We start from the raw sequence: 11616 nt of genomic DNA, 5'->3' as shown, positions 1-11616 counted from the left end.
TATATATTTATTCATTTTTGTTTATACACCTTTATACAAAAAATATAATATAACAAATTATTCAGAAGTAAAAAATATATATATATATATATATATATTTATATACATGCACAATTATTATGTGAGATAATTATAGCAGTTAACAACTATGGAATTATTCCCAGTGTATATTCTTTTCTTTTATTTTTGATAATTAAACTTTTTTTTATACTTTGTATTTATAAAAAAAAATATAAATATAAACATACATTACGGTATTTAAAAAAAAAAAAAAAAATAAAAAAAAAATAAAACTATATAAAACATACATATATATATATATATATATATATATATATATATATATATGTATATATATTAATTGGGTGTGTCTTCATGTTCTTCATCTACAAAACTTATAACATTACATTTATACTTTTTGTTATTCTTATAATTTGTTGGCTTATCACATTTATACGATTGTTCAACATTATATATTTTTGTATCATTTTTTACAGTATTTTCTTTAAAAAATATTTTTTTGAGGTCATTAATGTAACTTAAATTTTTCTTTTCTTTAGTAGTCAAATAATTACGAGCATTATTAAAATTTATGTCTTGTTGTTTTTTAAGTTCCACATAAGCTTGATATTCCTTTTCCTTTTCGTTTAAATAATCATTAAATTCTTTAATTTTTAAAAAATCTTTATTCTCAGTAATCTTCATATTTACAAGGTCGATATCAATATTAATCTCATCTATAAAACAAAAGAAAAAGAACATATATATATGTATATATATATGTATATGTGTGTATATATAAAATCATGCAGTGAGGTATATTACTAAATCTCTTTCCAAATATTTCATGATATTTATTAATGATTTCATTTTTTATTTCATCATCATAATGAGAAAAATGTATAGACTGATTATTAAATTCATTTTTAATATCATCCTCAAACCAATCAATACTGTCATCGATAACTTTTGTTTGTTCTTCATTAATTGAGTTCCTTAACATTTTATCTCTCAGTTCGAAGGCTGACAAGAAAAAAAAAAAAAAAAAAAAAAAGGAAAAAATATGTTAACATATATATATATATATATATATATATATATATATTTATTTATTTATTTATATATTCGTATGAACAATGATTTATAGTTATAAATAATAATTTGAAATATTTGATATATATTCTCACCTTTTTTTAAGTAACTATTATTTGTATTAAAATAATATTTGTATAAAAAATTATTTGAACTTTTGACAGATGATATTAATTTCTTCGTATTATTATTATTATTATTATTTGTGTTATTATTTTGGTTTGATGGTAAAAATAAATTATTTATTATATATGATTCATATAATTGGTTTTCACAAAAGATACAATTTTTATATTTAATTTTAGTACAATATATTTTTCCACAAAATAGACAATTTGCATATATTTTATGATTTTGTCCATTACATATACATATTTGTAGATTTTTTTTTTTTTTTTCTTTTACATTTTGCTCATTATTATATTTTACAACATTATTTTCATTTTCTATAAAATTTATAGCTTGTTTTAAGGAGTAGTTATTTTCTTTTATATTAAAAAAGGAAAAATAATTATCTTCTCTTTTGTTATCATTAGATTTGTGTTCAGATGTTTGATTTTTTTGATTTATATTATTTTTTATCTCATCATTATATTCATTTTTGTTTATATGTTTATTATTATCATCCAATATTTTTTTGTTTTTTTCATCATTATTTCTTCTTTTTGATTCAAAAAATACTTGTTTAAAATCATTTGTGAAATGTTCATTTTGGTTTTTTTTTATTTCATTTTTTTTTATATTAGATGATATATTATTTTGATTTGTAGTAACTGTTAAATTAATTTTTTTATCATTTTCAAATACATCTTGAAAAGATGTGCTTATTGTTTTACTCTCATTACTATTACTTAAAAAAAAATTTCTCTCAGGACTATCTAAATTTGCATCACTTGAATTAAAAAATTTCTTTTTGCTATTTACTAAATCTTGAGTAAATTTTTTTACGTTATTTAAAGAAGAACACTTTGTGTTTTTATTTTGTTCGTAAAAAGATTCATTCAATAAAAAAATAGAATCATATAAATCATAAGATTTACAATTTAATATAGATATGATATAATTTATATCTAATTCGTCGTTTTTCAAATTAAAATATTTCACTATTTTACTTCTCAAGAAATTTGCGTACTTAACATTTTCATCCATTATTATTATTTATTTATATTTTTTTTTCTATTAAAATTTATCATCATTTGAAAAAAATAAAATAAAATAAAATGAAATAAAATAAAATAAAAAAAGTTATGTAAAAATATTTTGTTCTACGCTTTTTTTCTTTTTTCAATACGTGAACATTTGTATGCTCGTATGATAATTGCCATTACAAATTATTTATGCATAGTTTATATAAAAAATAAAAAATTTATATATAGTAATGAAATTATAACATCTTAAAAAAAAAAAAAAAAAAAAAAAAAAAAATATATATATATATATATATATATCATGCTCAGTTAATAATACTTTGGCATAATATATATATCATCCATATAAATAATATATATATATATATATATATATATATATATATATATTAGTAGATCCACAAATTATTTTATATATATATATATTACATTAAATAAAAAATACTTATGTATTCTTTCATTTTAATTAATATATAAAAAATATATAAATATATTTTTTCCCTTTAAATTATTCTACTTAAAAATATTTAAATAAATATAACTTTTCAGTTTTGTTTATTATTATAATAAACGAATGAAAGAAACGTAGAAAAAAATCAAGTCACAGGGCATATATAATATATATATATATGAGAAAAAAAAAAAAAAATATATACAAATAAGACATATATAATGAATTATTTCAAATAATATTTAAAAAATTTGAATTAAAAAATATGTAAGTTTTTTTGCATAACATAAATGTATGATTGGATATATTTCTAATGAAGTGTTGTTTTATACTTGTTTAAAAGTTTGTGTGTAAAATTTTGAGCATATCAAAAGGGTATCCAATATAAATAAATAAATTTATATATATATATATATATATATATATATAAACATGTATATTTTTTTTTTTTTTTTTTTTTTTTTTTTTTTTTTTTCTTTCAATTTTTTAATAGTAAGGAGAACCATCCGTTGAACTCCTTCTTCTTCGAATTAATATTGAGAATATTTTTTAGATTTGTCAAAGAATTTATAATATAAATGTTTTTGTCATTATTTTTATTTTCATTTAAATAATTAAGAACAAATTTATCATAATTAAGTAATAAATCTTGGAATTCATAAAATGAATAATTAATAACTTCATTGTTATTTTTTTTTTTATTAATAATTTTTTGAAGAGAATTAATTTTATCTTTTATATTATTCAACTTTTCTTCCATATCAATATTAGAATAGAAAATATCTTTTGCTAAGAAAAAGGTTTCTTTTACTTTTTCTTCAGCTAAATAATTATTATTAAAAGATAAAAGTATTAAAACGTCATTTTTTAACATATTATTATATATTTTTTCTATATTTGCACTTATTTTTTTAAGTACTTCATTTGTTTCTACACGAGATGGTACTTCAAATATTTTTTCACTATCTTCTATTTTAAAATTTGAATTATGTACATTCTGAATACAATTAAATATTTTATCATTACATAAATTTTCATAATCACGTAAAATTAAAATATAATTTTTTAATTTGTTTTCATTTTTTATATTCATTATTAAATTTTCTGAGCACTCATCATCATTTTCACAAACACAATAAAAAGAATTCTTCAAAAATATTTTTGGTATTCTTTCTTCTATATATTTATTTTTTGAATCAAATATACACAAAGATTTTTCGTATTTATAACTTATATCTTCTTCACAAAGAATGGAGTTTTTTACTTGAACGAAATTATCTTTGTTGAGAAATGTGGGGAGTGCTTCATAGAATGTGGAAAATTCATTGCTATCAAATTCGCTCATCTATAAAAATAAAAAATAAAAAAATAAAATATATATAGATGGAACTGCATGCAATGTGGGTGGAAATTATGTATCCATAAAAAGGATGAATGGAAAAAAAATAACATAAATATATAAATATATATATATATAAACATACATATATATATGTTTTGTTTTGTTTTATTTTATTTTATTTATTTTTTTTTTTTTTTACCTTTTTTAGTGCCAGGAACATACTAATTTTTGCGTCGTCTATTGAATTATGCCCATTTTCTCTCTTCATAATAATATTCAAGTGTTTCTTTGAAAGTTGAAACAAAGATGGCTTCGGATAGTAACCCGAATTACTATATATAATGGATGTGTCAATAACATAATTATGAGCTATTTTAAGAGCATGTAAATCATTTTCTAAAGAATGTCCTATTAGTATAGATTTTTTATTAATAAATTTTTTTAAATGTTCTTGTACATCTTTTAATTTGGTAGTTACATTTTCTAATGTACTTTCATTAATACCAGAATATAAAGTTAAATAATTTGTAATTTTATTATCTGGAATAACATAAGAATCATATATAATATTCATATAAGCATCAACTACTGTAATTTTGGTTAATTCTCTTTGATGATTTGTTGTTTCACACATTTCACAATCTATACTATATATATTATCTAAATCGAATTCTCCATAATTATTTTCTTCAATTAAATTATCTTCATCACACGAGTTATTTATATCATTAGATTTATCCATATTTTCATCACAAAATGATATATCATTATTATGATGATCATCATTATAACCATTTATTTTTATCGGCTCATCCACATTTCTATTTTCATTATACATTTCATTTATTTTGTGACTTACTATATTACCCAAATTTAAATGATTCATACTATCACCATATTGTTCAGTCTGTACAGTCTGTATAGTCTGTATAGTCTGTATGGTGTGTTCATTTTTTTCATTTTTTTCATTTTTTTGTGTGTTCATTTCATCATTTTTATCATTTTTATCATTTTTATCATTTTCATTATTTATATTTTCTGATGATATATGTTTTGTTGACGATTCCATATTAGATATATTACCATTTGCAATTTCACTGTTATCATTTTTTTTTATATTTTGTGATGCTTTTATTAATTTTTCCAAAATATCTGCATATAATTGAATATGTTCTTGGGTAAAAATATTTTGCTTTTCAAAATTATTTTCTTCATTTTCTATATTCTCATTATTAATATAATTTTCATTATTATATTCTACATTACTGAAACTATATTGATTATCATTTGTATTATTAACTAGCTGTGATTTATTTATTTTATTTTTTTTATTATATTCCTTAACTGAACAATCATTATTCATATGAAGAACATTTATTGAATTCATCGTTTCGGTTAAATACAATTTTATATCATGTATATTTTTGTCATTTTTAATATATTCTATATTATTCATATTTATATATTCATCCATATTTTCTGTAGGATATTTATTTAAAAGCATTTGTTCTTTAGTTAATAAATATTTATTTAAATTAAATATATTTTGTGTGTAATTTTTTTTCCTCTGTTTTAAAACAGAAACACTTAATGCTTTTAATATAATATTATTATAATATTTTTTCAAACAATTTTCTGTATGTATTTTTCTGAAATTATTATTTCTTTGTAATTTATTAAATACATTATCTGTTGATATATCTTTTACACAATAATTTGATAAATTTGGTATTATAACCATAATTAAATTATTTAAACATTCATTATTCTTTATATCAAATAATTCATTTTTAAATATATATTTCCCAAGCCTTAAATTTATTATAAAATTATGAATATCTTTTAAATATATATTCCGGTATCCATAAAAGGACACTTCTAATCTCTTCTCATTATCTTTTTCTTTCTCTTCTTTTATATCTACTATTTTTTTACGTTTAATCTTTCCCAATCTGTCATTTTTTTTCTTCCCCTTATGTTTATTCTTACCATTCTTTTTTCGTTTGTTCCTCATATTTTCAAAAGAACAAAAAAATAATAATAAACAAAAAAAAATTATATATATATATATATATATATATATATATTTGTATTTATCTTTATTTATATGATATATATATAATATATTATCATATTATTTGTTAATGTTTATTATTATTATTATTATTATTATTATTATTTTTTTTTTTTTAATTCGTCAAAAAATATAATGTGGATAATATAAAATTAAAGTTCACATTATTAACTGTTCTGTAGAAAGTAACATCTTTTGAAAATATTAAAAAAATTAAGAAATATAATTATATATTAAACAAATTAATAATAAATGAATAAATTATAACGATATAAATAATAAAAGAAAGAAAAGAATATAATATAAATTAAATGTAAATATATTCATATATATATATGGATATAATATATATATTTTCACAATTGTTAGAATTTAAAATATGTTAAAGAGCTTATCTTTTATTTTAAAAAATTAAAACCTATAAAAATAGGCTTAAAATATAATAAATATATATATAATATTTTATATACGTTTACAAATTCTGAAGTGAAAGTTACAAAAAAAAGAAAAAAAAAAAAAAATTTATAACTGACTATATTATTATATATATTATATAAATATTTATTTTGTACATATAATATATATATATATATATATATATATATATATATTAAATATTATATTTTTTATAAATATAAGGAAATAAATAATTTTATTAAAGTATAAAATAAATATATAATATATATTATATATTTTGTACATGTAAAATTTAATAAAGGGAAGAATAAAATCATATTTTATATTACATTATTTTAAATAATACATATTATATATTTATATACAGTTATGTTTTATTTACCCCAATAAATCATTAATAAATATGAAAAAAATTACAAAACAAAAAAATGTTTACAAAAACATTTGTCACTGTAATTTCTATACATATATGATATTATATAGAATATAACTTATAAATATTATGGTAAAGATAATTTTGAAAATGAAAAATTAAATATAAATAACTAGGTACAAATAAGTTTAATTCATTTATTCACATGAAGTGGAAGGGAAACAAAAATGAACATAAAATATAAAAATTATTAAATAAAAAAAAAATATATACATAAATATATATATATATATATAATATATGTCGACAAAAAATAATATATATGTTTTGAAAATTTTATGAAATATTATAAAAAGATAAATGTATATATAATGAAATATTCATTTACAAATAAATAAATAAATAAATAACATTATTATATAGCCATAAGACATATTATATATATAACAATTTAAAAAAAAAGAGCGTACATAAAAAAAAAAAAAAAAAATATATTTACATATATATTTTTTTGTACACATTAAAGTATAAAAATAAAATTATTTTTAGAAAGATATATTTCTTCTTATATCATGTAGGATTATTTTTAAGAAAATTTTTAATTCTATTGACAAGACTATCTTTATCCATTCTGACAACTTCTTGTTGATCTTTAAAAGATGCATGCTCAATTGGCTCATTAGGTAAATAAATATTATGAATATATAAATTATGTTTTGTTATATAATTATTTTCTATTAAATAATTATTGAAATGTGTAGAAAAACCACCTATAGTATTATCTTCATAAGTAATTAAATATTGATGTTTATTTTGTTTTATTACATGATCTATAATATTTTTATCTAAAGGATTTAAAAATATCATATCAACAATTGAAAAAGAATAATTATCTGAAATTTGTTGTTCTTTTTCTATTTCTTTTATAGCATTAATTACATTAAAAAGCATACTACCCATGTTAAAGATACAAACTTTTTTTTTGTTTGTATATCCTGTGCTTGAATAATATTCATTTGTATTATTATTTTCATTATCCATTTTAATAATTCGAGATTTCCCAATAAACGATTTTATAAAATTATCATCATCGATATAATATTCTTCATTATGTTTATCTACATCATCATTTATATCTACATTTACATCTACATTTATATCTACATTTACATCTACATTTACATCCACATTTTTATTCTCCTTGTCCATGTGAATGTTTAAATATCCTTTCATATACTTATCACTTAATGTGTTCATTCTAGGTATACGTATATACACAGAATGGTCTTTATCTAAATAAGCGAATCTCAGAGCTCTTTTCAAATCAACTTGATTACTTGGAGATATTATATATGCATTGTTAAGTGTTCCAAGATAGGATAAATCATATATACCTTGATGTGTTGCCCCGTCTTCTCCTACTAATCCACTTCTTCCAATTATAACCTTTAAAGGTATATTTTGTAAATTAAGATCATGTATTATTTGATCATATGCTCTTTGTAAAAAGGTTGAATATATACATAATTGTATTTTTAATTTCTTATTCATTGCCATAGCTGCTGCGAAGGTTACCGCATGTTGTTCAGCTATACCTACATCATATACATTATTTGGATAACGCTCACTTATTTTAAGCAATCCTGATCCTCCTAACATAGCAGGAGATAGAAATATTATATTTGTATCTTTCTTTAAATATTTTAACATTTCATTTGTATATATATCTGTGAACGTTTCTTTTGAAAACATATCTTCATATTTTATAATTTCACTATTATTATTATTCTTATTATTTATATCATACTTTATAGAGGAAGATACATTTTTCTCAGCTTCCACCTTGTTCTCCTTATGAACATTTCCATTTAATATAGCTGGATCAAAAGAGAAAATCTCATTTTTCTTTATAGAGTGCAATATAGTTATAGGACTCTTTGAATTTATAAAATCATTAGATTTTTTTGTACGTACATGAAGAACTGTAGCTCTACTTAATTTATTTTGTTTTATATTATTTAATACTTTAAAGAGCTCTTCTGTATTATTACCATTTACAACACCAATATAATCATAATTCAAATTTTCAAAAAGGTTGTTCTGTTTTGTATTCTTCGATAATTTGTTATCACCTGCATTTGCTTCTATATTAGAAACAAAATTATGTAAATGATCTGATATGGATCCTATAGGTCTATTTCCTGATATACTTACAGCATTAGTTGGTAAAGAAACTTGTCCGTTATCATTATAAATGATTAAAATTTTAGAATTCAAAAATGAAATATAATTTAAAGCTTCTAATGCCATTCCACCTGTTAGACCACCATCTCCTATGATAGCAATGTGTACATTATCTACATTATGGTTCTCATTTCTTATATTTGGTAAATTCATATTTTCTGTTCCTACCACTTCTGAAATATTTATATTATTATTACTATAATTATTGTGTATACCTTTTTGATATATGCTTTGTTCATTGTTGGTAACATTTGTATTATCATTCATTTCTATATCTCCATTTCCATATTTTTCTTTATTCTTTACTTGCCATTCGGCTTCATAATATCCTTGTATAGCACTTAATGAGGTGGAACTATGACCAGCCCCAAATTTATCATAAATACTTTCAAAAATGTTTAGGAAACCACTAATACCTTTTTTATTTCTTAATGATAGAAATAATAATTTTCTTCCAGTTAATATCTTATGTACATATGCTTGATGTCCTATATCATATATAACATTATCATATGGTTGATTAAAAATATACAATAATAATAATTGAATTTCTAAAGAGCTTAAAACAGATGAAAAATGACCTCCTGTTATATTTACAATAAAAAATAAAAATATTTTTAGTTCATGTGCTAATAAGGGTAAATATTGTTTTTTTAACTTTTTCAAATCTGATGGATTATTAATTAATTTTAATAATGGAAAATAATGTAATATCTTTTTCATTATTAAAATATTTTCTTTTTTATAATATGTATTATCTATATTATTAATATAAACACCATTATTTATAAATTCTTCTTTTATAGCTTCTTCAAATTCAGTATCATTATATTTATCTATATCAAATAGGACACTCTTTTTAATACTTTCTGAAAAATATTTTTGTTCATAATATTTAGGAATATTTCTTTCTACATATAGTTCATATATTTCTTTATATATTTCATCACCATATATCGATTTATATTCATCAATATTAATAAAGGTATTGATTTGTTTGAAATATTTTCCTATATCATATTTGTCATTATTATTATCACTGGGATTATTATTATCACCACCATCATTATCATAATAACGATTGGATCTGTCACCTAAGCTATTAGAACTATTATCATTATTATTATCATTATTATTATTATTATTATTTAGAGTAATATATTCTATTTTTTCCGATTCATATAAAGAATTATTATTTGTATAATTATCAAATTCTTCTGAAAACAATTTATTAGAATCTCGATTAGATTTTCTTTTTAAACTATAATTTTGATACGTGCAATTTTTTTTTTTATATGCCTTATGTAGAAAAGACAATTTTTTTTCTCTACAATAAAAGAAATTGTCTTTATTTAGAAGAGAATTTTTCATTCCTTTCAAATTAAAATAATTTATAAATAATAAATTAAAATTCTTTTTATTATTACTATTATTATCATCAGCTCGTTTGTTCTGCTCATGTGACAAATTATAAGTGTGACATTGAGTTAAACATCTTTGTTTATTTCTTTTTTTTTTATTTTCGTTTTGATTTGTATTACAAATATTTGAAATGGATTCAGATATTTTATTACTACTAATTACATTATTAATATTTTTCCTCTTATCCATATACAATTTATTACTATAATTATTTTTAAATAATGGATTAATATCATCATTTTTAACATTTATATTATAGTTATATATCGTATTTTTATTATCATCATTTGAGATATTAAAAAAGCATGCTATTTTGTTTTTTGAACTGCATAACGAATTTTTGTTTGACAACCTATTGAATTTCTTTATATAAATTTTTTCTTTTTTTATTTGATTCTTATTATTCACTCCATTTAAGTTAATATATATTATAAGGACAATGTATAGAACAACTAGTACAAAGTTCTTAAAAAACACATAATTAAAAATCATTGATAATAGTTGAAACGAAAAGGGGTACATCGAGCAAAAACGGACAGTAACTTTAGTGTTTAATTATTCATAAATGATAGATATGGAAAAATATATATATATATATATATATTATATGTATATTACTTTTTTTTTTTTTTTTTTTTTTTTTTTTATATTATGTATAAGTAGAATTAACAAATATTCATTTTATATAAAAAAGAAAAAAAAATTTAAATAATTTACAAAATAATAATAATATATATATATATATATATTATATTTTACATTTATATATAAAGATATAAAATATTATGATAACTATATTTATGATCATCATTAATAAGTATAATATAAAAAATGTAAATATTAAGAATATATTAAAATTATTAAGTTTATTATGTTTACTAATGTATATAATACATATATATATGTATATATTTTTATTATATAGGATAACAATCCTAATATATGAATAGTTATTAAAAAATACAATAAAAACAAAAACAAAAAAAAAAATAATAATAATAATAATAATAATAAAAGATATATGTTTTATTATATATATATATTTCTCTTATG

General features: G+C 18.5%; 3 protein-coding genes across 3 annotated transcripts; all 3 read right to left on the bottom strand.

Annotated features, from left to right (window-relative positions):
* Positions 1 to 357: 357 nt before the first annotated feature.
* PGSY75_1337400 (hypothetical protein) lies at positions 358 to 2241 on the bottom strand (the record flags this gene model as incomplete). The annotated part of the gene is made up of 3 exons (XM_018787421.1): positions 358 to 737; positions 826 to 1023; positions 1188 to 2241. The coding sequence occupies 3 exons, from the start codon at positions 2239 to 2241 to the stop codon at positions 358 to 360; spliced, it is 1632 nt and encodes a 543-aa protein (XP_018640163.1).
* A 928-nt stretch (positions 2242 to 3169) lies between these two features.
* On the bottom strand, positions 3170 to 6047 carry PGSY75_1337300 (putative exoribonuclease; the record flags this gene model as incomplete). The annotated part of the gene is made up of 2 exons (XM_018787420.1): positions 3170 to 4036; positions 4233 to 6047. 2 exons carry the CDS (start codon positions 6045 to 6047, stop codon positions 3170 to 3172), a joined length of 2682 nt encoding a protein of 893 aa, XP_018640162.1.
* A 1420-nt stretch (positions 6048 to 7467) lies between these two features.
* Positions 7468 to 11055, bottom strand: PGSY75_1337200 (1-deoxy-D-xylulose 5-phosphate synthase; the record flags this gene model as incomplete). Its single annotated transcript, XM_018787419.1, has 1 exon — positions 7468 to 11055. One exon carries the CDS (start codon positions 11053 to 11055, stop codon positions 7468 to 7470), a length of 3588 nt encoding a protein of 1195 aa, XP_018640161.1.
* Positions 11056 to 11616: the final 561 nt, after the last annotated feature.

Source organism: Plasmodium gaboni, chromosome 13 (genome assembly GCF_001602025.1).
Source record: "Plasmodium gaboni strain SY75 chromosome 13, whole genome shotgun sequence".
Classification (NCBI taxonomy): domain Eukaryota; phylum Apicomplexa; class Aconoidasida; order Haemosporida; family Plasmodiidae; genus Plasmodium; species Plasmodium gaboni.
This window is presented reverse-complemented; position numbering and strand designations above follow the sequence as displayed.